At 42.6% G+C, this 26,588-nt stretch overlaps 1 protein-coding gene across 1 annotated transcript; it reads right to left on the minus strand.

Annotated features, from left to right (window-relative positions):
• Positions 1–240: 240 nt before the first annotated feature.
• Positions 241–24,002, minus strand: KCNA10 (potassium voltage-gated channel subfamily A member 10). The gene is made up of 2 exons (XM_081195263.1): positions 23,936–24,002; positions 241–2,009 (listed from the first exon to the last, which is right to left on the minus strand). Exon 2 carries the CDS (start codon positions 1,930–1,932, stop codon positions 379–381), a length of 1,554 nt encoding a protein of 517 aa, XP_081051389.1. The 5' UTR covers positions 1,933–2,009; positions 23,936–24,002; the 3' UTR covers positions 241–378.
• Positions 24,003–26,588: the final 2,586 nt, after the last annotated feature.

Consider the following 26,588-nt stretch of genomic DNA (forward strand, 5'->3'; position numbering starts at 1 on the left):
GGCACCCAGAGTATCTATGGCCAACCTAGGATTAAGGGAAAGAGCTTGTTTATAAAACAAAGCAAAAAACAACAACATTGACAATAAATTCTCACATTAGGGAACAAGTATTGACCTCAAAGCAAAGAAGCAAATGTGAGACAGCCTAGCACTTGGTTATAAAAATAGACAGAGGATCAAGGAAGAGAGATAAGAAATACTCTGTTTATTCGAAAAGTCACAAGAAGTCAGATAGCAAAAATGAAAGACTGAAAAACCCAAACCAAGTTGTTGTTGCTGTTTAAAAAAAAAGAGATTGAGTTACACAGTAGACATGGTTTATCAATCGGTCAGTCAGAGACCCTTAGACCCTTCAAGGCTTTTATCTTCTGTGACTGCTCAATATTTTTTTGTCTTGTCTTGAGAACAATTTTCATTTGTGTTGTTCAGGGAGTCCATACTCCCATTCCCTGTAACCACACCGGTGAGTATTCTTTCTACCTCCCTAGGTAATATTTGTCTCTCTTCATTCTCTGTCTCCCTATGGTAGAAATAGTTAAAGTTGGAGACAATGACTGGCACAGGAAGTGCAATGGTGAGCACCCCTGCAATAGCACATAAAGTCCCCACTATCTTTCCCCCCAGGGTGATAGGACACATGTCTCCATAGCCAACAGTCGTCATGGTGACCACAGCCCACCAGAAGCCATCAGGTATGCTGGAGAAATGTGACTGTGGTTCGTCCACCTCTGCAAAGTAGATGGCACTAGAAAACAGGATGACCCCAATGAAAAGGAAGAAGATGAGCAAGCCCAGTTCCCTCATGCTGGCTTTGAGGGTCTGCCCTAAGATTTGTAGCCCCTTGGAGTGCCGGGAAAGCTTGAAGATACGGAAGACCCTCACCAGGCGAATAATCCTGAGAATGGCCAGGGACATGTTCTGTTGGCCGTTTAGCTCAGTCTGTTGAATCAGCTCCGTGGTGAGGGTCACAAAGTAAGGAATGATGGACACAATGTCTATGATGTTCATAATATTCTTGAAGAACTCAGCCTTGCTGGGACAAACAATGAATCTGACAAACAACTCAAAGGAGAACCAGACGATGCAGGCAGTTTCTATCACAAAGAAGGGGTCTGTGAAGGTATTAGGGACCGCAATGGCTTTGGTTAGATTGTTAGCTTCAGCCTTGAGGTCCTTGATCTCCCTCTCATCTCTGAACTCAGGTAAGGTCTCTACACAGAAAATGATAATAGAGATGACAATAACCAGGACCGAGACCAAAGCCACCCCTCTGGCTGCACTAGAGCTTTCAGGGTACTCAAACAGCAGCCAAAACTGCCTATGAAAGTCATTGGTTGGCAGAAGAGTGACAGGGTCCTTGATGAAGCCTTCATCCTCTCTGAATTGGTCCATGGCATCTTCGCCCAGCTCATAGAAAATGATCTCGTCAGCAAAGACATCTATAGGGACGTTGGCTGGGCGCCGGATTTTTCCTCCCGATTGATAGTAGTAGAGTATCCCATCAAAGCTAGGCCTGTTTCTGTCGAAGAAGTACTCGTTCCTCATGGAATCAAAGTAGTGTATCCTCTTCTCAGGATCTCCAAGAAGGGTTTCTGGAAACTGATCAAGAGTCTTGAGCTGCGTCTCAAACCTCAGCCCAGCAATGTTTATGATGACTCTCTGGTCGCCCTCATCCATGCCCACATTCTCCAAGCCCAGGTGGTCACTGAACTCAGTAGACAATTTGGAGAATATGGTCTCATTGTTTGTGTTCTCACTGTTGATGAGAATTCTCCAGTTGGACAGGAGGCTGGTACAGCTGGGATGCCCTTTGTGCGATTGGTCAGCAGCCCTGAGGTCATTTGAAAAACAAGGCTCTTCTGCTACCTCGTCGGTGTTGTCAAAACTAACCAGTGCCACCTCCATTTCCTTCCAAGTGGACACGTCCATCATATGGGGGTAATCAGATTAGCGGCATAAATCCTGAGGTTAGATACCGGCAGCTTGCGTCTTTCCCACGCTATGATGATCTGCAAGTGAACAGACAGAGAGACCGAGAGGATTTTATGTCTATGTGTCGCTTGCTCGCAAAGAGTGAAATCAAACTGAGTCCAGGGTAACTCATCTTCAAACAAACAGAATTAATTACTTTTAATGCTATTAACTTAGTACTGCTGCTGTTATCCCTTCAAGGGAGGATTCGAGTAGGTGTTTCGCATGCACTCGTTATTTCTGCAACACCTCCCAGCACAGTGCTGAAGGTTATAGGGTTTTACAGGGGCAGTGTCTTGGATGGCTTCCAGAAATCCAGCGCCTCTGCTCTTTTCCCAGGCACTGTAGGTTATCCCTATAAGAGTTTCAAAGCAAAGATCCTTGGGGCAGGAAAAGAGGACCTTAATATTTAATTTATTAGCATCTTTTTAGGACCTGCTTCCCCCCTTTCCTTGTTTGGGGTAGAGCAGAGTCGGGCAAGCAACAGAACCCTCAGTGGCCAGTTTGGATGAGTTCAGTCTTAACCTGCTTACTGCAGCTCCCCCCTCCCCCCCCCATCATGGTTTCTGCTCCCATACATATGGGAAATGCATTGCTCTGGCTTCTTCAAAACAAGCAGAAGCTGCAAATTTTGCATGCTTCCATGTGACAAAATGCTAAGAGGACAATATGCAGATGTTCAGCTTCTTCTGGTAACAATGCCTATTTCCCATATGTCTGGGAGCAGAAACCCATGGGAGAGTTATTCCCCATGGGCTCAGAGCAATCATCAAAGCCTCAAGAAGAAGAAAATCAGTTGCCACTAGTAAAGGCCATTGTGAGCACTGGACTGGACACACAATGCATTTTTTACCCTACTACTACTACAACAACAAAGCAATTTTATAGCAGGACCAACACATCAAGGGCAAAATCACACAAACTTGGATTTAAACTCATGGCACCCCAGAAATGCCAGTATCTGAGTGGTCCAAAAATAATCTGGAAAAGGGTTTATAGCATTACAATGAAGTATTGACACTTTTGAGAAAGGAATTTGTGCTACTACAATTATTGAAAAGTATGGCACTCCTCTATAAAAAAGAGGAGCAAAAGTGCTGAAACAAATTTGGGAGGGGGTTGATTTTTGTACTAGAAATGTTTTGCTCAGCTTTTCAAATTCTCTGTTGGCTTGTAGACACCCAAAGTTCTGACAATCTGACTTTGGAATCTGATTTTTAGTTCTGTGTGGTGCTTGTTTGAGAGAAGCCAAACCATTCCCTCCCATGTCTGCACCGTTTTGTGACTATTTCCCCAGCACAGACAGCACCATTGTAAATGTACTTACACAAAGTCCCATGGAGTTCAATCAGACCCACATCCAGATAAATGAATATAGGATTGTAGCCTGAACATCTTACATTTACTCTTGTGATTTTCCCTGTAGAACACAAATTATGTCATGATTGTGCTGGAGAGATATGGCTGAACTTCAGATATAAACGTCTTAAGTATAAAATGGGATGTAGCACACTCTTGATCACGGAGGTTAATTCCTGATATTCCCAAGTGACATAGGAGACATAGGACAAAGCTACCCTGCTCAGCATGCTATCTCTAGCTGCTGCAATCCCAAATAGGAATGGGCAAATCTGTCAATTTCAGTTATCTACCTTTTCCATTTTTTCCATTTTAAAATTCAGTCCTTCACACTTCTGTGCGGGGAGGGGGGGATCCTCATGAAAAATTGTATGCATTTTAATGCAAATGTCCTTCAATGAACACATTTTGATGTGCACTTTTGTCTAATATACACATTTCTGCAACCAATTTTCTGTAATCGAATGTGTTTAAGATGTTATTTCCATGAATACATGCATTTTTTGCACATTTCTCCCCAATATATGTATTGTTTCGTTGGAGAACTGTATCGCAAAATTCAGAATTCAGTGCAAATTGCTGTTTAAATTCATATATTGGCTGGAGAAGTGGGAATTAGGTAGTTTCTCATTAAAATGTGAACAAAATCAAATTTCCCCTCTGCCCCTAGCCCCGGAGGAGGGGTGGGGAGTAGTCAAGATCTAGCAATTGTATTTGCTCTGCATCATTTTTATTTTGGTCTAGTCAAAAATATCTGGTACACTGAGAAGGAGCACTGGAGTGGTTCTACTGGGGCTCCTGTGAAGCCCCTAATCTCACTGCCTTTGTTACACCTCTACACTGTTCCAGAAAATGGCAGTAACACTGGTGTTAGGAGGGCAGCTCTGGTCCATCTCTGTGATCACTCCTGAATGAGCCCAATCCCTCCTCTACAGGAGTACATAGAAACAGATATGAAGGATGTACACTATTCAGAGTTGTGTGACCATAGTTCCCGCCACCCACCATATTTGGGAACTAAATAAGAATTAAAACTGTGTGCAGTTCTTGTGGCTAAGATACTGGCTTTTTTTGCACTGGGTGTGTGGTCATGCATGTAGATGCGTGTGCATATATTTGTATATGGCTCTCTTTAATGCAAGGATGAGGATTCAGAACTGAATATCCCTCCACGAGCCACTTTGACAGGTAGTGGGGTCACCCATCTGCCAGTCATCTGATGCCATAGGACATCAGGTGGTTCCAATTAAAACCTGTGACTACAAAGAAAGAATCAGGAGCGCTCCTGATTTTTCCTTTAAAGCTATGGCTTGAGTAAAAAAATTAAAAAATGAAGTCACAGCTGCACAGATTCTTCCTTTTCAACCCATGCCTTCAAAGGAAGAATGGCACATAGTCTCTCTAAGCAGGCTCCCAATTCTTCCTTACCAGCTTGGGAAATTCAGTGCTTTTTTAATTTGTTGCATTTTCTGTCACAATTCAAAACATTCGGAACTCAAGTAGCAAACTCCTAGTTTTCTTTTCTTTTAATTTTGCACCGCATCATCTTCTGTCATACACACACCTGGCATCACAGAGCATCAGGTGGGCATAGCCTGGGCCAAATCAGAGCATGGGCAAATGCAGGAGGTGCTGCTGGACATTGTTAGGCCCATAGAACAGACGTTCTTGATTGCTGCTTTGATGGAATCCAAAATCTGCTGCATTACTCTGCCTTGGCAACACCAGCAACACAAAGGGGAAAGCTATTGTTACTGAAAGCAGTCACTTTGCATCCATCTGCAGATGCCACAGAGCTCTGTTACCTTCTCCCTCTTACTACGTGAAAGCAATACTTTGATGATGATGATGATGATGATGATGATGATGATGATGATGATGTTCACAGCACACCAAATTAGCCACAGCTCTCCCCTTAATGGAAGAAAGCAGAGCTTGTTCAGCCTGTGTATGTACAAATGACTGGTGAGTCTTATCTGTGTGTATTGGTTACAGTTTGCCGTCGCCACTATTGCTGCACTCTCTCAAGATAGTAATACAATACACCATTGTCTGAGAATGGCGAATGGCAGGTGAAGTTCTAGAACCACCAGACAACTAGACTCATGTGCCAATGAAACTGCTGATATGAAACTGTTTCCAACTTGAGTAATTGCAGCTGTGTCCATTATGTGAAATGACACTTACAAACATCTCCCCACTCATTTTCCCCATGTATGGTCATCAGATCACCCTTTCTATACACCTGAGCAAAACGGCCTTCAAATGCTATCATCTTAAAAGGGAATATTTAGGGGGGTTCTGGGGTCCAAGGATGCGGGAGATGTGGTCTTCCTTTTGCTCATCCTTCACAAGGAATATGGCCTCCCTGGTGCACTGCTTCACTGCAAAACTGCTTATGTTTCGCACATTGTAGACTATGGGCACAATATAATAAATAATAATAATAATAATAATTTATTTATACCCCACCCACCTGGCTGGGCTTCCCCAGCCACTCTGGGCAGCTTCCAACAAAATATGAAAATACAGTAATGCATCAAACATTAAAAGCTTCCCTAAACAGGGCTGCCTTCAGATGTCTTCTAAAAGTCTGGTAGTTCTTGTTCTCTTTGACATCTGGTGGGAGGGCGTTCCACAGGGCTAGAGAAGTCTCTTGCCCAAGTCCAATTGGAATGAATGGGAGCGATATGGAAACCACAGTCATAGATTGCTCTGCATGAGCCCTTTTCTCTGGAATTGCCATCCTTTGCACACTCTTATTTTATGAAGAATCAAGACGTTGAGGCCCAGCCTTTGCATTCTAGTTCACACACACACACACACACACACACACACACACACACACTGTTTTTAATCTATATTTCTCAGGCCAGTTGTTGTTGCTCTTTTGGGGTGAGCAAAGGTGAATCTAGGGGAGCGCAACTGGTTTGGTCGCACTGGGTGCGCAACTTCTGGGGTGCTGTGGTAGGTGCCACAACTATTGACATCCAATGGAAGGTAAGAGGTAGGAGGCAGTGCCAGATTTTGGTATCACACAGGGCAGCACTGAAATTTGAGGTGTCAAGGACCACCACTGGGGGTGGGGGGAATAAAACATAGTTTCTGTGCTAGCTTGTCTGTGTGCACATGCAAAGTTCTTTTGATGCAATTGAGGGATGCTGTACCTTTTAATTAAAAGCTTCCTATTTGCAGCTTCTGCTCATTTGCTACCTCTTCCTGTTTGGTGCAACATAATTTTTTACCTTTTTACCTGCTTGGATGGATTTAAGTACTGGTTTCCTTCCACTATTTTACTTCTTTTAAATTCCATAGCAAAATAGCAATATTTCAAATAATGCAAGGAAATCAATATTCATACTTACACCCAGGCACGAACTTATATAGCTGGAACAGAAGCTGAGTAACTAACAGGCATCACATACCCCCCACTGCATCAAAGAGGAAGCAAGAAAATGGGAAGATGCTGCAGGGAAGAAACTTTTAATTAAGCTCCACTAAGCAGGATTAACTTCTTTAGTATGCATTATGGAAACATTATTGGCCATGTGGATTGCCGTGGCTCAATAATACAGCATAGGAGAACATCCTAACTGTTCCATTTGCACCTGCTATGCAGATTATCGTAGGATCAACATTGATCAGTACCATACTCTGCTCTGCCATAAATGAATGCATCAAAGTCAAACACGGGAACACCAGTAGTCATGTGGACATGCTTCTATTTTCCACTGTATTTTTCTTGTTGCTAATTGCAAAACTTACTCATAGCTAACTGCAAAAAAGCTAACAAAGGAAGCCAGGGGCTGCTGGCCCTATTCATGGACTATTTAAGGGTATTAGTTGGCGTCCTTTTCAGAAAATAAAAGTACAATGTATTTGCAAAGCCACGAGGAAACATGCAATATATAACTTAGTTTTCAGCATTGATTTCAAAATGGAAAGTTGTCTCATTTACTCCTCTCTGTAAATCATCCAACAGCTGCTTCCCAGAATCTGATTAACTAATACTCTTTATCTTAAATCCTCTGCCGGAAAAAAATAAAGGTCATTTTAGGAGGTAGAGTGTTTCTCCCATCACATTCTCTTTCTAAATTAGTATATTTATGCTGTGCTTTCTCTTCCTCCCCCCCCCCCACCAAACAAGCTCTTGCCCTTGTCCCATCCCAAAATGCAGTTACATAAAATTGGTCTCGTTTCAGAGAAGAAGGAGCTCTTGGGTTTCTTCAGTGACTAAAACTCACTGTAAATGGGGGGAAAGCAGCAAAATAGATGCAGCAGTGCATCATTTTGTCCCCACCTCACCCCAGCCCGATTGCTTAGTCAAGATGACCAGTGAGTTTTTAAAAGCAAGTAACCCTCTGTAATATACTTAGCCTCAGGACTTACCGGTACAAGGCTGAGACCCACCAAAGCTCAATGCATCTGTCACATGAAACAATTTTACAATAATATTTTAAATTAAAAAAGAAAAAACTTAGAGGAGGGAAAAAAGATAATTCACATCTGCCTTTGCTAAGTTCTTCCGAATAGGATAAAAGCCGCAGGCAGGCAATGTAACTGACACTGCTCTCTTCTATTTTATTAACTTTACATCCGGATAGCTGGTACCTAAGAGGCTGCAGTAGCATATGGTGCTGTAGCCCAAAACTTTACCCCCCTGTTTTTTCATGGGAAGAAGAAAAGAAAAGAAAAAGAAGACTTTCATCTTATTGTCCGGCTGGCTTCTGGAAGAGGAGCTGAGAAGTACAGTTAATGTTCGAGACGCAGCAAAGTCGCCTTTGAAAGATGTTGATGAAGTAGCCAGGCTTGGTGGAAATGGCAGGTAAGATCAAATAACCTCCGGGGCAATCTCATCTCTTATCCCATTCCACTCCTTCAATATGATCACCCTAAACTGCTTATAGAATCATCCCGCCTGCAATATTTGATATGCTTGTAGTCTAGACAGGAATACATTTACTCCAACGAGCTCCCATGTGCACCACGGGAGGAAAAGCTGGAGCATTTCCCTGTCCCTCGCAAGGAGCATAATGTACACTGCCAGGTTTCAAAACAGAAAACGTGCATGATTTTCCCAGACCCTCTCATAATGCGCCCTGTCACAACAAACAGGTTTGAGGAAGTTGCACATCAGTGTTGAAAGGATGTTTTGCGTTGCTTCAATATGTGGTGTTTTGTTTTGTTTTGAATATGACTTCATTCCTTTCCTGTTGTTATTTACAGCCAATCCTTATCCGGAAACTATATCTTTTAAAGGTACTGAGCTAGACTAGCCGCCCACTGCACCTCCTGCCCCATTCCACAGCTGTTCATGTCATCCACCCCAGTGGCGTAGCGTGGGGGGTGCAGGGGGGGCCGGCCGCACCGGGCGCAACATCTGGGGGTTAGGGTTAGGGGGTGCAAATCCACGGGTTAGGGGGCGCAAATCCACGGGTTAGGGGGCACAAATTACTTGCCTTGCCCCGGGTGCTGACAACCCACGCTACGCCACTGATCCACCCTTCTGTTCCATGTGCTGTAGCCAGCAGGACTCCAAACTCACAGCATGGGGGAGAGGACCAGGGCACACATGGAGAAATTGTTTTATTATTATCAGTTATTTATGTAATGGTTATTAGCATAAAGGGCATTTCAAGTACATGTGTGGCTCTCAGTCATCAGGAATTCATAAGTAAGCAGTGAATGCAAGATTTGGTGGCATATATATATATATATATATATATATATATATATATATCCCACAACCACCCTGCAAGGTAGGTCAGTTATATTATTTTCATTCAAACATGGGAAGCTGCCTTGCCCCAAATCAGGCCATTGGTCCACCTACCTCAGTATTGCTGGATAAGTGTTTAATAGTTATTGTATCTGTATTTGTTTAAAAACCAATAAAAATTTGTTAAAAAACAAAAAACACAGACTGGTAGTAGCTCTCACACAGGGGTCTTTATTGGGCCTACCTGAAGATGCCAGGGATCAAACGTGGGAGCTTTTGCATGCAAAGGGTTGTGTTCTGCCCTTACGCTATCCCCAAATGGCAGGTGAGGGGAGAGGTTAGGAGAAGCAGTAGCTTGCCTATGGCTGGGGCAAGATTAGAACCAGGGACATCCAAGTTCATTGTTCACACTCTTCTTAGCTATGATGCTACACCAGCTCTTACATAGCATCATCAGTGTGCAAGGCACTTCAAAGAAGCAAACGAGAGAGATCCCTGCCCCGAGGCGCTTGCAATCTAAATTTCAAAGGTGAACACAACAAGTGAAGAGGAGGAAAGAGGAAGAAGAACAAATGTGAGCTGCACATACTTACTATAGAATTGTAGAGTTGGAAGGGAACATGGAGGCAAATAATAATAATAATAATAATAATAATAATAATAATAATAATAATAAAATTATCCTGACTAGTCCAACGACCTGTAATGTAGGAATAATTTGGCCACTATGGGGCTTGAACCCACAAACCTGAGATTAAGAGTCTCATGATCTGCCAACTGAGCTATCCCAGGTTACGCTTTGGTTCATTTGGCAGTGAGGTGAGGAATGATGTGGGAGACCCAGTGGCTGCATCCTGCAGTCTTGGTGCTTCAGAGTTTTAAAGGTGACGTGGCAACCCGATGCACAATAACAGTGGGGAAGAGGAAAACCTCAGGAACACTTGCCACAACATGTGCATACAGAGTCAGGAATAACAGTCAATCCCCCCTTTCCTTGGCAGATGTATCTGCATATTACAAGTGGCTGAATCACCTGTCCCTCGTGTGCATGTACTACTTGCTTAGGTGTGCATGTAAAACGTTCAGCAGTTACACCCAAATACCTTAATGTGGGAAGCAGCCTTCAGAATGATCCCGGGCCCCTCTGAGGCCTTTTGCTCAGATATTGCAGCTAATCCCTGATGCTACTCGGTATTTCTCAATGGAGAGGGTACCAGGCAGAGAGCTTGCTCACAGACTTTCTAAAGGACCCACTAATATCTCAGCCCAGAGACCAGATCTCTATGCGAAGAACAAAAGCAAAGATTAATAAACACTCAGTTAGGTGTGCCTACCTCTTGCCTGAGACCATGAGGACAGTAAGCTCCTTTAGCGAGAGTGCGCTCACACTCACTTTGAGGCAGCCGTAGCCACTCTGAATCCCACAAGCAGCTCATTTTAGTCCAGGTTCCTGCCACAGATAGTGGTCAGTGCCTTTCAGACAGCTGTTATGACTCAAGCCATAACGCCGTGAGCGTTTATATCCTTTGCAAATAAATAAATAAAGGAAATGACTTCTATAATGAAGCTGTGGATTAAGCTCACTATTTATACACTTAGCTAATATTTGCCCTCCCTTAATCCTGTTAACTTCTTTGCCTCGGTATCATACTGTTGCAGTGAGTTCCACAAGTTAGATACGTCTCTTGGATTTTTTTTTGTAAAAGAAGTATAGGGTTCCTATATATAAAGCTCAGTAGTTATTAGAATTCAGCAGAATAAATTAATCGTGTAATACAGAGTTACATATTTCACATGCATGGAATATGATAGCTGGTTACTAAAATTGGCTGTGTTACCAAAATTTATAAAACATAACAAATGATAATTCAAAGAAAGTATTGGGCATTTTAATAAGTACTGCTTCACTAAATGCTGACTTTCTTGTGCTTATATTAATCAGTATTTTCACAGCCAGAACAATTTATATGGCTTTTAAAGCCCTACGTATTTTCACCTACATATTTATTTCTGACCAAACTGCAGGAGGCAGTGGAAGACAGGAGTGCCTGGCGTGCTCTGGTCCATGTGGTCACGAAGAGACAGACACAACTAAACAACTACACTAATAATATTTATTTCTGCTGTTTAATGCTGCTGTTTAGTTTTTATCAGTTTTTGTTGCTGTGATTCGATCATTGTATCTGATTTGATGTTGTCAAACCTCTGGAGTCTGTCTGAAGAAGAGTAGGATAGGGGTTGGAGGGGTTCCCCTTAAAGCAACAATTAATGTGTTCCCTAGGAGGAGGTGGTCTTACCCCTGAGCAGGTAGTCATAATTAATGGAGTTGTGAAGGGTGGTGGGATCAGTGCATTATTCCTTATTTGTTAACAGTTCTTTGCTTCTGGAATTCTTGTAGCCTAACAAAAACTGGATCCTAGTTCTGTTGGCTGCTGTTGCTGCTCAGAATATAGCAGAAGAACCTTGCAGGTAGCCTGCTATGTAGGCAGCATGCTGCAGATGTAAGGAACCTTTTAAAGTATGCATGACGTGGAGCTAGACTGGCCATGTACCCTACCTTACAGTGGGTAGTGATCAAAACCCTTAACTGAAGGTCTGTCTGTTCCAAGTCTAGTTCAAAGAAGGAAGAGCAGGGGCTTTGAAAATGCCCATCCATTGGGGAGCAGCTGGATAGCAGATAGCGCATGCTCCTGGTCAGTCTCCCCCATGATGGTGTCATATACTGTATTTCTATCGAAATTACAGTAACTATCTCTAAATGTGCATCTATAGTTCTAGGCCATCTAGGCTCTCGCCCCCTCTATTTGACCCTGTGTAAGCGGCCACCCTTTGTGGAACTGTTTGGGTAAGAGCCCCTTTCTGGTAAAATGTTTGTATCCAACTCAACGGTCATAAAAATATAATAAAACTAAATAAAAAATATAAAATGATATAAATTAAGGATCCCTGCTTCACAGAGGGTTGGACTAAATGATGCTTTGAGGCCCTTCCAACTCTACAATTCTACGATTCTAATTATTACTATTATTATTATTATTATCATCATCAAAACATCCAGTATTCTTGCCATCTGTAATTTTCTGTTGGGCGGGGAGGAAGATCCAGACTTACATATACCAGACTGTGTGTGTGTGTGTGTGTGTGCGCGCGCGCGCATGCGCATATGTATGTGTTTGTCTCTTGCCAGTGCCACCATTAGCACCACTCATCAATGAGAACTATGGGTCCTGGTTGCACTGAAGCCAATCTGAGTCTTCCTGGAGGACAAAAACAGGAAATCTTGCCCTGCCTCCAATCATGCATGCACATCTTTAACATTGGCAAAAGGCTACCAGCAGTAAAGATTCAGCACCACTTGCTCAAGCATGTCAGCTGCTATTTGGAAGACTTGGTCATTGTTGCCTTTAAAAGGCCTTGTCTGAGAAGTTTCTCATTTAAGAAATGCATTGGCTATTGGTCCTCATTTGAAGCATTTAGTGTTGAGTTTTGACCTCTGGTGACATCCCCCCCCCCAAAAAAAAATGTGCTAACAAAGCAGATTATACTGGGGAGAGTTGGAGCAAGTGAGGTTTGCATCTTTTCCAGGTGATTTATGGGTGGTTCTTCTGTTAATCCACACACACTTCAAAGAAGAAGAATTGTCAACAATATTTTAAATATTTCCAAGGGTTGTTGTGTAGCTATATGTACTTCTTGTAATGTGATTTCTACCTTAATTCTAAGCATTGAGAATGTGAGATGTTTTTAAAATCTGATTTGATCTTAATCAAAAGTAATCAACATATGACATACTTATTATTATATTCATATATTTGTAACACAGTACAAGTATTACGTGCAAGCATGAAAACTGGCTTCTCTAATTCAATATTCTGCCCTAACTCACCCTTACTGAAATCAGTGAGTCCAAAAAGGACTCAACTTTGGGTGATCATGCCAAATTTTAACAATTTGTTACAACTGATTTCAAGTTCTATTTCTAGCTGCAGTTTAATTTGATTATACTTTTTCTGTTTCAGGGTGGGGGCAACAGAGATGTTTCATGGGAAGCTATGTATGATGTTCTGTCCTTGAAAGAATTTCTGGCACATGAAGAAGCAAAATGGACTACGCCTCATTTCTCAAAAGGACAATGAGCATCTGCCAATAAACCTATAGGGGATAGCACCAAACATGTCAACGGTTTAAAGACTATGGCTTTGTAGTTGGTTGGTTCATTTTTCTCTACATCAACAACTCCATTACTGTGTAGTGTTTGCTTGGACAGCACAGAGGAAATACTGGGTGTCTTTACAGCCACAACAAATAATCAGAACAGAGAAGCCCAGCTGCATTCCTGCTGCCAAGAAATTGGCTGGTAGTAAGTTCAAGACACACAAAAGGAAGCACTTCGTGCAATTCATAATTAACTCATGCAATTATTGCAAGCTGTGCTGATGGACGCTAGTTCAGATAACTTTGAAGAAGCATCAGGCAACATTTATAAAGAATAGGCCCATCAACATCCATTAGCCATGATAGCTAAACATGGAACCTCTATATACAGACCAAGCTTCCCAGAGGCATCTAGCTAACCAAGAAGACATAATGTTCTGCTAGATGGAATTATTAGTCTGATCCAACAGAGCAATTCTTATTATTTTCAAGATGTATCTCCACTAAAGGAATAAGTGAACCTAGACCAATTTTTAATGTGATACGTGATTCCTAGCTTAATGACCTTCTTCCCAGCGATATGCAATTGACCCTATCAGTGCTGGTCTTCAAAGAGGTTTGGAAGACTCACCTCTTCCAGCTAGCTTTTTAATTAAAATTACCTCATTAAAGTAGCTTCAATAACTTTAAAAGGTTCATGCAGTTTTTCCGGTCATATTTCCATGATGTTATGTGCTGTTCATTATTTGTAAAATAAAACATTACCTTAAAAAGCGGGGGGAGAATATTTTATTAAGGTTGTTGGGATTATAAGAGTATTAGTTTTAGTCTGCTAGCTTATGTCCTGTAAGATGACCTTAAAACCACAGTGTTCTGTGGATTTTGTTTTTGCTTATTAAAATTATGAGAACTGCAAAGAATGTCTGGTCTTTCCTATTGTGTGATTGATTCTAGAAGTTCTTTAAGTTAGTCTAATGGAGTCACCGTAATGATGTGAAATAATGATGTACCTGCAGGTACATCAGAGCAGTGGAGAAAGTGGAGATGGAAAATGCAATGGCTTCACCCTCTTTCACTGTCTGAAACCCTTTAAAACTGAGACAGGATCTCTGAGGATCCCTCAGTTTCATAATTCCTCCCACACCCCATGGAAGTAGCCCCTGTGAATGGGTTGGTTTCGCCCTCTAAGGTCAGAGTCACTCAAGTAGGAAGGTAAAAGGAGGGAGTTGAAGCTGACGCTTCTTTTGCTGGTGATAAGAGTTCAGAAAGTTTTAACAGACCAGAAATATTTCTTCAACTCCGCAGCAGAAATTTGCCTTATGTCTGTATTGGTGTTGCTTTCTGAAAAGATGAACATGCTCACAGAGGATTGGGGGGTACATAGATATAAGAATCTATATATATGTTTTGGTGTCAGGGCAGGGATGGATGTTTAGGACACAGTAATGACAAAGACAGTACCTAAAGCCAAATAATTTGAAGCTGTGCCAATACCACCACACCACTTGGTGTGATTTTTCACCTACATTGTAAGTGTGATGCATCCAGACACAGAGAAGTAAATGTAGACTCAAACCAGACTCAAGAGTTCTCCTTGGAGGCCCATGCTTAGAGTCCCGTCATGAAGTTCTATATAAACTTGCTTAATAAACTATGGCCAACTCTTGTGGGGAGCTTGCATCAATAGTCAAGTTTCAGCACAAGAGAACATAATGAGAGCATATTTCCTGACTCACCATCAGTATTGACCTGTATATCTGCTGTAAGACAGGAATGCTTCATATGAGCAGTACAACATCAGAAGAGGGAGCTTGAGCAAGATTGCAGCTCGTCCATGATTTGAAACATTTGACCTTTTAAGAACGGATGTACTGGCTCTTAGTCTGCTTGCACTGCCAGAATGGCATAGAAGAACTTCTCTGTGCGACTCAGATTCTCGGCCAGTACTGTTGATGCCTGCCAAAACTGCTTCAACTTGAAACCTCAGGCGCAGAGGCTTGTCTTCTTGTGTGAGCAGTGACAGCCAGACTTGTTTAATCCCCTCCTCCAGTTTGCACATTTTATTCAGATTTTTGCTTTATAAATAAAAATCAGATTAACAAAGAACCTGGTACACCCAGTACACACCATGAGACAGAGGAAATCTTTCTGATACCCAGACATTCAGCGCATATTAATCAACCGTGGATTAACCGGGTCAGCCTGTAATTTAATAACGAGAGAGATCAGAGATCAAAGCTAAAAGGCAGACTTTCCACATATAAAAAGCAGCTAAAAACCATCAGCCATTAGAGCCCGCTATCAGTTAAGTGAAACTACATGTGCTTTCACAATGACATATGGGCTTGCCCTAGAAAAACAAGAACTCTGTTTCACAGCAAGTATTTTAGTATGCTCCTCAAAGATCTTTCTCAGTAATATTACAAGATGCAGAACTGTGAGCAGCCTGGTACCTGATAGGAGTTTTGATCACTCTCTGAAGATTTGAGATTCTCAGTCACACAGGAACCACTTTATATATTCTCCACCAATGAGGAGGGAGCACCAAGTTGGTTCTGCAGAGACTACAGCTTCTACAAAGGTATCATCTAGGTGTCAGAGTTGGTTAAGGCCTCTCCAGCTCTGGGGGTCACAGCCCTTCCCCACTCTTCTGCTTTATGCACAGGCAGTGGTTTTGGTGAAGATGACTAGATTTTGTGGGATGTCTCCCTGAATAGATGACAATGAAGGTCTGGCCAGAAACTGCTCTAGATCTGAGGGTGTCTTGTTCAAAGTGAACCCTGGATGGGCTCCCTCCTGTGTGAACAGCCCTACTGGGGCTTACCTGGTGGAAACAGGCAGCAGCACTCTGAGCAATACAACAAGCAGTATTGAGTGATTGAGATTGGCCACCAATTTAATTTCCCATAATGTCCCAGAGTGGCACTACACCAGGGGAATTGTGGGACATTAATATGGTAGCTGGACGCAGCTGGGCAGGAGTGGGCCTGCCGTGCCCTGCCTTGCAGCAGGATAAATCAACCTGCTAAGACAGTACAGACATACCTCATGTTACGTCCGCTTCATGTTACGTTCTTTCAGGTTACGTCCCACAGCGACCCAGAAGTACCAGAAAGGGTTACTTCCAGGGTTTGCTGCTCGCGCATGTGCAGAAGCGCAAAATGATGTCACGTGCATGCGCAGAAGCGGCAAATCGCAACCTGTGCGTGCGCAGATGCGCCACTGTAGGTTGCGCTCTTTTCATGTTGCGAACGGGCCTCCGGAACGGATCCCATTCGCAACCAGAAGTACCACTGTACCCTAAAGGCAAAATGGAGACAAGAACTGGTATCTGATTGGTGCAACCAGACTTATTAAAGTGCTGGCCCTAGCAAATGCATGTAATTTCCAGTTTAGGCAAGAAAATGTTTTGGGCTGGCAGTATGGGGACCCATTAGATCTACTTGAACCCATGAGAAATCTAGTAAGCCTTGGGGGCAGGACAAGATCTTCTGAAAGATTCCTGTTGAATCAAATCAATATTACTGCTCTCTGATCTCTGCTTCTTGGGCATTTTTAGCATGGCAGAAATTTTCTGGCAAAGCAGCACCATAACAATACATTGCTGTAGGAAATGTTTCACTTCAGATCAGTCAATGTATGCTTGCAGTCAGAAAACATTTAAGTGGCCATTTGTCATTTATGATCTTGCTGAGATTCCTGCATTGCAGGGGGTTGGACTAGATGATCCTTGGGGTGACCCTTCCAATTCTGCAATGCTATGATTCTGTGAAGTGCCAATGGTTCTGAATATTCTATTGTTGCTCTCAAGTTATGCTCTAGAGGGGAAGTCAAGGGAGCCACCTAGTGGCACCTGAAAGCATTACAGTAAAGCAAGAACAAAACTTTTAATTAATTGCAACTGATGCTTGCAGAGCAACTTTTCGGAATGGGGGAGGGCTAGGTTCTAAGCTAGAGGCCTGCCCCTTTAAGGCTTTCCATCCCTCAAGGAAAGGGGCAGAGCTTGGAATGGGTGAAATGACCCTGGGAGCAAATTCTTCACTAGGAGATCTTCTTGGAAAAGTTGCTTTGCTGCATCACATCCCACATGGGAGCCTTGTTAGCACTAGGACTGGCAAGACTCCCATTTTTAAAGCTGGTGGTTAGTCAACACCAGATCATGTGGCAGCAAATTCACTATGGTGAAGAGATGCGCTTTCCCTTCTCTGCCAGAATCTTCTGCCAGAATCTTATATTGACTTGTGTCTACAAGAGTAGCTTCTAGAGGTAAGATGTGTGGCCTGTTCACTGGCTCTACATTTCTAGTGAACAAAGATATTTACAGTGGTACCTCAGGTTACAGATGCTTCAGGTTACAGACTCCGCTAACCCAGAAATAGTGCTTCAGGTTAAGAACTTTGCTTCAGGATGAGAACAGAAATCGTGCTCCAGCAGTGCGGCGGCAGCAGGAGGCACCATTAGCTAAGGTTGTGCTTCAGGTTAAGAACAGTTTCAGGTTAAGAACAGACCCCCAGAACAAATTAAGTTCTTAACCCGAGGTACCACTGTACTTTGGTGTGGGATAAATGACAAGGCTACACATGCCTTTCAGTTTTATTTTTACTTTTTAATGTTTTCAGTGTGTTTATACCATTGCAATTTTTTAAGCTGAAGACAATTCTTCAGCAATTTGTAGGGGTAGAGTTGAAAGCAACAGGTAATTTATTAGAAATAGGAGGGGGGTGACAACTCTTATTTTAAACAAGATAGCCAGGGGGGTTATTTCTTTCAAATACATATACATCCTGAAAATTTCTAAGAAACTTGCCTACCCTCTCAGAAACAGCAACCCCCTTTCTTTCTTTCTTTCTTTCTTTCCTTTCTTTCTTTCTTTCTTTCTTTCTTTCTTTCTCTCTCTCTCTCTCTCTCTCTCTCTCTCTCTCTCTCTCTCTCACACACACACACACACACACCGCAACACACTGCTTTTTCACTGTTTGGGGATCAGGGTTTTTATGGGGTGACATAAGTCTGAGTTGCCACAGCAGCATATCACAATTTTTTGCTTCATTTTTTAAAGTAACTTGTCTGATTTAATATACAAAGCACAAAGGAGACAGTTCTTCATCACTTTTCTCAAATACAATGGTAACTCGGGTTACAAACACCTCGGGATACAAACAATTCGGGTTGCAGACTCCGCTAACCTGGAAGTAGTACCTCGGGTTAAGAACTTTACCTCAGGATGAGAACAGAAATCGCGCAGCTAAAGTAGTACCTCAGGTTAAGAATGGTTTCAGGTTAAGAACAGACCTCCGGAACGAATTAAGTACTTAACCCGAGGTAACACTGTACTTGAGATTGTGTTTTGATGGCTGCAATTTTGGCTATTAGTCAGAAAGTATATGAATTATCTGGCACTGGTTGTTTTTCAAATCCCATGAAATAGCTATTAACAGTGTTACAGTAACATACAAAATTGCAGGTCATTCAGCTCCCCTTTTCTTTTTCCCAGTTCAGGTACAAAATATAACAGTGACTCAGAGAGCAGTAAGGAAAAGGGGCAACAACCTCCACTTGCCTTGCCTCTCCTTCTAAATGGTGCAGATTGATCCCACAAGCAAATGGGAAGTAGTGATGAAGACAAAGTGGTGTTACTCAGTTAGGAAGACTCTTGAAGTTGGGTTGCTCAAGCCCTACCTCAGGGGTGGGGAACAAGATCTGGCCCATGAACCAGATTGGTCAGCCCTCGACCCTCTACAGGCCAGCTTTGACCGGCGGGCAGGACCACCCACCAGACAATCCCCTGAGATCACAATGTCAGGTGATTGACACCTGGGAAAGTTCAACGGGGATCGCTGCAAGCACTGATTGGCAAGCACTGAAAGGTGGTGTGGTTACAGCGACCACCTTTCAAGGCACACTTCCAGAGGCTTGCTCCATTAGCACAAAGCAGTTTGCATCAAAAGGGCTCGCTAAGATGTAGGGAACAAGCCCACCTCATCCCCCCTCCACAAAAACCTGGAGATGACATTGCTTTAAAAAGCTTATCACATGGTACCTTTAATTATGTCCAGAAGCACTTGTAACATGGTTAAATCCACAGGGGAGGAAACACCCCCATAGCCACTCCATTCACTTGTAGCCACTGTGCCATAAGCTTTTAAACAGCTACCCCTAGAGAAGCAGGAGTACATCAATTGCTCTACATGTTTAGGTGACCTGACCTGGACTAATACATCAATTGCATTAGTCATTTAGATTTTGCACTTCTCCAAATTTTACAATACAGTTCTTGTCTCAAATCACATACCCCAATGTGTGAAAAGCTTGTCCCAACAATATTTTAGGGCAAAATGTTTAGAAATGCATACGTTAAGGTAAAAAAAGTCATATTTTGCGGTAAAATAGTATTTTAAATACTTTTTAAAATTAAAAAAAAAATCTGTATGAAAATCTGTTTCTTTTTAAAAACAACAAACCCAGATCAGTGCAAAAATGAGACTTACGGTACTTCTGAATGAACGCATGTGAAATTACCATGGACTGAAATTAAACTGAACCCTTAGGGACCGTAGAGCTGCCGGACTTGAATCACCCATACCACAGAAAACATCGAGGGAGACCACTGTCAATACTTTCCCTTATGAGGGTCAGTTCTGAGAAAGATAGAAACGGGATTGGGGTGACGCGGTCAGGGCTGGGGCGCCAACCTCCCACCCGCAAGCCAGGGTGCTACGTGGGCCCAGGTGCCCGGCTGCAATGCCGCCCTTTCTGAGAAAGATAGAAATGGGGAAATGCTAGATCAAGAGGCCGCGGTCACAATGCTATCCCTCATTTTTAGCTGTAAATATCCTCACTTGCACACAAAGCCTGATCCAAGTCCAGTGATATCAGTTAAAGCTCTTTGGCGCTAGCGTGGTTTGCATGAACACTTCTAAGTCAACAGAACATCCCCTGCAGAAGAAAAGCCTCACAGCAGATTAGCTGATTAATGTTAATGCATCCCGAGTATACGTCTAAGGTAGCACACTCTGAGCTTTTGTCATTTTCTGTTCTATGACATTTGATAGTCTAATTACTGTTCTAATTGCTGTACCACAGGACATCAGGTCTAGCCAACAGAGGTGTTTTCATTTCCTTTGGAGAAACACCGGCATTGCCACTCTGCATATTTAGCACATCTTGTGTATTCCACACATTCACTTTTGAATATGGAAACATGCTGTTCTTAAACACACACACACACACGCACACACACACACACACACACACACACACACACACCGCTTTATATTACAAGAATTCATCAACAAAAGGCTTTTTAAGCAGGCACTTAGTTAGAAACAATATTCTCACTGATATAGGTGACTACCTGCAACAGGGTTAGTGATGTCACTGAACTAATATTTCAAGGGTTGCAAGTACAAGTTTCAGGAGACTCATCACAGCTCAACAGCAAGTGAATATTGTAACCTCTGAATTCCCCTTCCACCTCTTCCAGCTGACCTCAAATCTGCTCCCTCCCACCCAAGCAGCCCACTTTCAATGCATCCTGATTCCCCAAGCTTCTTGTAGGAACATAAGAAGCTGCCTGGACCACTGATCCACCTTGTACAATATTGTCTACTCCACACCACCTGGAAGCAGTCCCCCAGGGTGTCAGGAAGGAGTTTCTTGTGGCTCTACCTGGGTTTGAACCTGAGACACCATGCACTTGAACTAGGGACTGCATGTTGAGATTCTTACATTGCAGGGGGTTGGACCCTCGGAATCCCTTCCAACTCTGCAATTCTTTGATTCCTCTTCCATTCCCTTCAATGCTACTAAGCTCCAATGGGTGGTAGAAAGATAAAGATAGGGAGGGAGGGAAGGAAGGAAGGAGGATTCCTATCCCTCCCCATTTAGCACTGCAAAGTAGCACACCAGGCTACAAGACTGGGAAATGTAATTTCCCCAAGGCAACTGACATTACAGGAGCTCTTGGGAAAATTACATCTCCCAGGGGCTACTTCAGCCTGGCTTTCGACACTCCTATGCAGTACGCACAGCTGATTTTGGAGGGGAGAGGAAAAGTAAGTTCCTTCCCCTCCTTCCCTCTTTCTGTGGCTTGTCGTAGTTTGCTGCTGGTGCTTAGGAACCAGACCTCCACTGCAGCTTGGGTCAAATTCACACCATACATTGCAGGCACTCACAACAACAGTCATGGCTTTCCCCCCAAATCCTGGGAAGTGTCGTTTTTTAAAGGGCGCTGAAGATCCAGGCACCCTTAACAAGCTACAGTTCGCAGTACTCACCATGACTGATAAGTGGTTTGAATGTAGGTTGTGGGGGTGACCCCAGTCATTGAGGTGAGAGAATGGGTCAGTGGGTTTGATAGATTGTAGGGACTGTTTCAGTGGAAAAGAAGGGAGGGGTTTCACATTGACTGACAAATAAGCCGATTTAAAATTGACATACAGTGGTGCCTCACAAGACGAAATTAATCCGTTCCACGAGTCTCTTCGTCTTGCGGTTTTTTCGTCTTGCAAAGCATGGCTATTAGCGGCTTAGCGGTTATTAGCGGCTTAGCGGCTTAGCGGCTATTAACAGCTTAGCGGCTATTAACGGCATAGCGGCTTTAAGAAAAAGGAAACAAACTCGCAAGAACTCGCAAGACGTTTCGTCTTGCGAAGCAAGCCCATAGGGAAATTCGTCTTGCGGAACGACTCAAAAAATGGAAAACTCTTTCGTCTTGCGCGTTTTTCGTCTTGCGAGGCATTCATCTTGCGAGGTAACACTGTAGTTTGGTCCATTGAGTAGTTATGGCTTTGCGTAGCTTGTTTTCCCCTTTTGCCAATAGCTAAGCACAGGGACACCACACAAGATTGGAACCACAGTGTGACGGTAGAGGGGCTTTTGACCATTTTGTCTCTAGTTGCAGTCCCATTCCTGACAGGATCCTTACAATATGCAACCATAGAGGACTGGGCACAATCTCCGTTCATAGCATATGATGGTGAGGCCTTGAATATGTTCCAAAACCTCACCAGAGGTCCTGATGAAATGCCCTGGGATCTTTCAGGATAGAGTCATAGAATAATAATAATAATAATAATAATAATAATAATAATAATAATAATAATAATTTATTTATACCCCGGCCTCCCCAGCCAAGGCCAGGCTCAGGGCGGCTAACAACCAATAATAAAAACAAGTTGAATGAATACAACTTAAAAACAAGATTAAAATACAACATTAAAACATTAAAATGCAGCCTCGTAGAATTGTAGAGTTGGAAGGAACACTGAGGATCTCTTAGTCCAACCCCCTGCAAAGCAGGAAGATGCAGCTGTCCCATATGGGGATCAAACCTGCAACCTTGGTGTTATCAGCACCATGTTCTAATCAACTGAGCTAAATGTTCATTGCAGGTAAGGATCTTGAAAGACACCAAGAGAGCACAACACTTTTCTTTCTTTCATAGTTGCACTGAAGGTGCAGCTATTTTCACCCCTGCATACCACACACAAGATCACACAACTAGACGTACAATGAAATTCTGAACAACCTTTAAGAATTCCTTCCTCCTTTGCCTGAGGTCACTCCATTGTGGAATGGTCTAGCCCACTGGAAAGTGGGAAAGAATTCCACTACATTGAATGAAAGGTATCACAGATATCTGAGCAAATGGACATCAAAATCTCATGCAGCATAGTAGTTTAATTTCATTAAATCACATACCAAAATCAGTCATTCATACACCTTCCATTGTCTGAAGCAAGAAGGACTTCAGAGGGCTAGTCAGCTTGCAGGTGAGATCTGGGCCTTACTGATTACCAACTTTTAATAAAGTGTGGCCAAAACAATGGCTTTGATCCCAGATGTCCCTTCTTCAAATGAAAGGGCTCCTTCCATTTGTAGAAGCCCTTTCAAGCCAGTGGAGGAGACCAATGGTAGGAACCAGGTGATCTTCACCACTTCTAGCTCCCACTATAGCACCACCATGCCAACCTACCCTGCACATTGTTCTGCAAGGTTCTCCAACTCAACTAAAGAAACAAAACTTCCAAAAGCTGTGTGAGATGCTGATGCTGCTCCTCCTCCTCTCTCTGTTGAGTGCAACGATCCAGGCACAACCTTAAATTTGATAGACCCCAATTTTCATATAGAGCCTGATCCATAAGAGAGGCAGGATATACATACAGTAAAATCACCACCACTGGTCCATAAAACAGGCAGATAACAACACATTGTGGACATTGACATCCCTAGTCTTGAAGAACACACTGTGAATTTAATGAATTCCCCTTAGGGCCACAATACTGCGAAGGGTGTTCTCCCAGTTTTGTTTCTTCACTTGAACAAAAACTAGTCACCATTCCGACCATTTTTTAAATACAATGCAAATTATTCAAAGCCTTGTAGAGCAAAGTCATCAATAAACATGAATAGTAGGAATATTTATATCAACTCAACACAAGGAAAACAAAAGCTATTGGAAATTCTGATTCACATGGATTTTCCTAAATTGAGGTTATTGTCTTGAGGTCCACAAATGGAGGCATTGTAAGATACTTCATTTAGAATTGTTAAGTAAACAGCTTTTGTTCCATTTTAAATAACTGAGTTGCTGCAAAAGAAATTGTTTTACTACACCCATTGTACCCTGTCTGATTGTATCTTGTTATGTTTCTATCACATCATTCTCCCTGCCCACCAAATGGGCTCTTCTTTTAAAAAACAATGCAATATAAATATTCAGCAGCTCACCTCAGATCCAATTCAGCTGGTCTTTTGAGGGGCAGGAACTTGCATGGGAAAGGCTGAGATATCTCCAATTGTCCCATATGTGACTGGTGTCTGCTTGTTATCTCCGATACAAAGATAAGCATTAGAAAGAGTTTGCCTTGGCTAAGACTCAGATTCAGAAACACTATATGCTGGTGAAATCTTATCTCCTTGTTGTCATAGGCTTTAAAAGGAATTGTTCTCAAAAACGGGAGCAGCACCAAACAGAGACTGGGTGTTCTTGTGCGCTTAAGTGACACAGGCAATGTGATCCACAAATTACTTAAGCAAGCATAATTGCACTCAAGCCAGGTTAATCTCGCTGAAGTCACTGAGACTAAACCACTTTGGAAACAATTAAATCAATTACTTATGGATTCAGACAAGGTTAGGAAATAAATTGTCCGCATGGATAAGACTTCCATCAACTAAGATATTGCTTGATCTTTATGTATACAAAGAACTCTTCACTCCAGATTTGTGCATGGATCAGAAATCGGCAAGCCCTAAGTACCCATTCATATATTCTTATATTTCCTATAGATTTCCAATAAGCTCTACAGTTAGACCATAAGCACATTTCCTTGAAAATAAATTCCACTGAATTCAACTGGGATTTCCTCCCAGGAAAGTGGGCACCAGTTTCAGTCTTACTTCCTAGTATGTATGTCACAACTGTAGCCTTAAAAGTATGAGAAGTCATTTCCCTTTTATTTAATTAATTGTTACATTGATACACTGCCCATATAACTGAATTCTCTTAGTGGGTTAGATGTAGAGAGAGATGGTTAAGTGCCACTGATTTCACTGAAGCCACTTACTTCAATCCTATATATACTGGCAGCAAACTTCTTCCCTGAAGGCCGGTAGCAAAAACAACACCATCCATGCATGAAAAGGAAATACCAAAACAATATTCAGTCAAAAAAAAACTCTAAGTGGAGGATCCCAAAAACAGCCCTTTGGAACTGAGCATACTCCAGTGACTAAGGAATGCCGATGGACCGATGGAATGGAATCTTTTAGGAAAGGGCATGACTGGCAGCGTGGAAATCTAGACAGGTGCACTGCACACTTCACCATTGTGATGCAGCTTCCTCTTATTTTTTTCGTAATTCTACTCAAAGTATGCATTTAGCTAGTTCACTCCATTCTGACTTCCTTCTAAGTAGCATGTTTAAGCTGAAAGTGTATGGTACAGGAAACAAAAACAATTGGATCTTTCTGTTACACATCAGTAGCCGCAGTCCAACAAATTTTTAAGTGCACTTTAAACCATTGATGTCAACTCTTCTCTGACTTATATGGCTAACGGTTATAATCTAAGATTATGGGTGCTTAGGTGGCCCTAATAGCTAACTGGCCCATTATTGTTTTTGTACCTCTAGGGCAGACCCAGTCCTTAACTATGCTGCAGTATGACTGAGCTCAGGCACTCAGGGAACCAGGCAGAGGGCCTTCTTAGTAGTGGCACCCGCCCTGTGGAACGCCCTCCCACCGGATGTCAAAGAGAAGAACAACTACCAGACTTTTAGAAGACATCTGAAGGCAGCCCTGTTTAGGGAAGCTTTTAATGTTTAACAGACCACTGTATTTTAATACTCTGGTGGAAGCTGCCCAGAGTGGCTGGGGAATAAATAATAATATGATGTTGTTGTTGTTGTTGTTGTACCAAGTATCAGTCAATGATACCTGAAATGTCAGTGAACTTCCTTTCCTGGAGTTAGGTCTCCCCCCACCATTCTGTTCAAAACATCTCAAGGGGATCCTACAAAGCCAATAGGTGTTTACTTCCATTTCTCTTTTCCTTTTGGAAGTTTTGTTCACTACCTTCAGTATTTTTCATCCTCGTGTTTTAAGTTTTGTTTCCACATTACCAACAGCAAAACCACCATTAATGGAATCCAGATGGAATCCTGGTTGCGGTTGTTAACTTACAAAAGGCCTCTGTGCACACTTACCCCAATGCCTTCTTGTGACTTTTGCCATGGGGTGAGCTTAGCTGATCAACATATCAGCCATGATGAGAATTGGTTTTATCTCTTTTTGCCAGAGTAATGAGGTATTGCTTTGAATCCAAACAGGGCAAAGGAGGCGAGGTGTTCATTTCTAGCAATTATAAGATGGAAAAGACCAGAACAGAGTTGAAATAATGTATATTAGGTGTGAAGAAACACATGACAGCTTGGGTGATGCTAAGTCATTTTGCCACCCAAGCTTCCTTAGGGTTTGCTAGCTGGTCTCCAGTGAGGAGATGGCCCCAGAATATCACATCACTACTCAGCATCAGGAAGGAGGGGGGAATCCCCCTGAAAAGCAAGGAGCTTGAAAGCAGAGCCTTTGGATGGAAACAAAAGCTCCCTAGGAAAATGTTCTTTCTACTTACTGGCTGTGACCATGTCCTGCCTGCCATCTGGCAAAGAGCAGTCTGCAGATGCTGGTAAGAGATGGTTGCCAACAGCCTTGCATTGTGTTTCTCAGCCAGGCAGGTAGCTGCCCTCAAAGGTCACGTTAGTCAATTTGAAGGTGCTCACTGACTGCTATGTTGGGTCATGAATAGGGGAGAGTAGTGTTGCCATTTTCTCTACTGACCTAGTTCCAGTGGACCTGCCTCCTTCTCCCTATCTCTCAAACA

The sequence above is a fragment of the Podarcis bocagei genome (genome assembly GCF_964188305.1).
Source record: "Podarcis bocagei genome assembly, chromosome: 5".
Classification (NCBI taxonomy): Eukaryota; Metazoa; Chordata; class Lepidosauria; order Squamata; family Lacertidae; genus Podarcis; species Podarcis bocagei.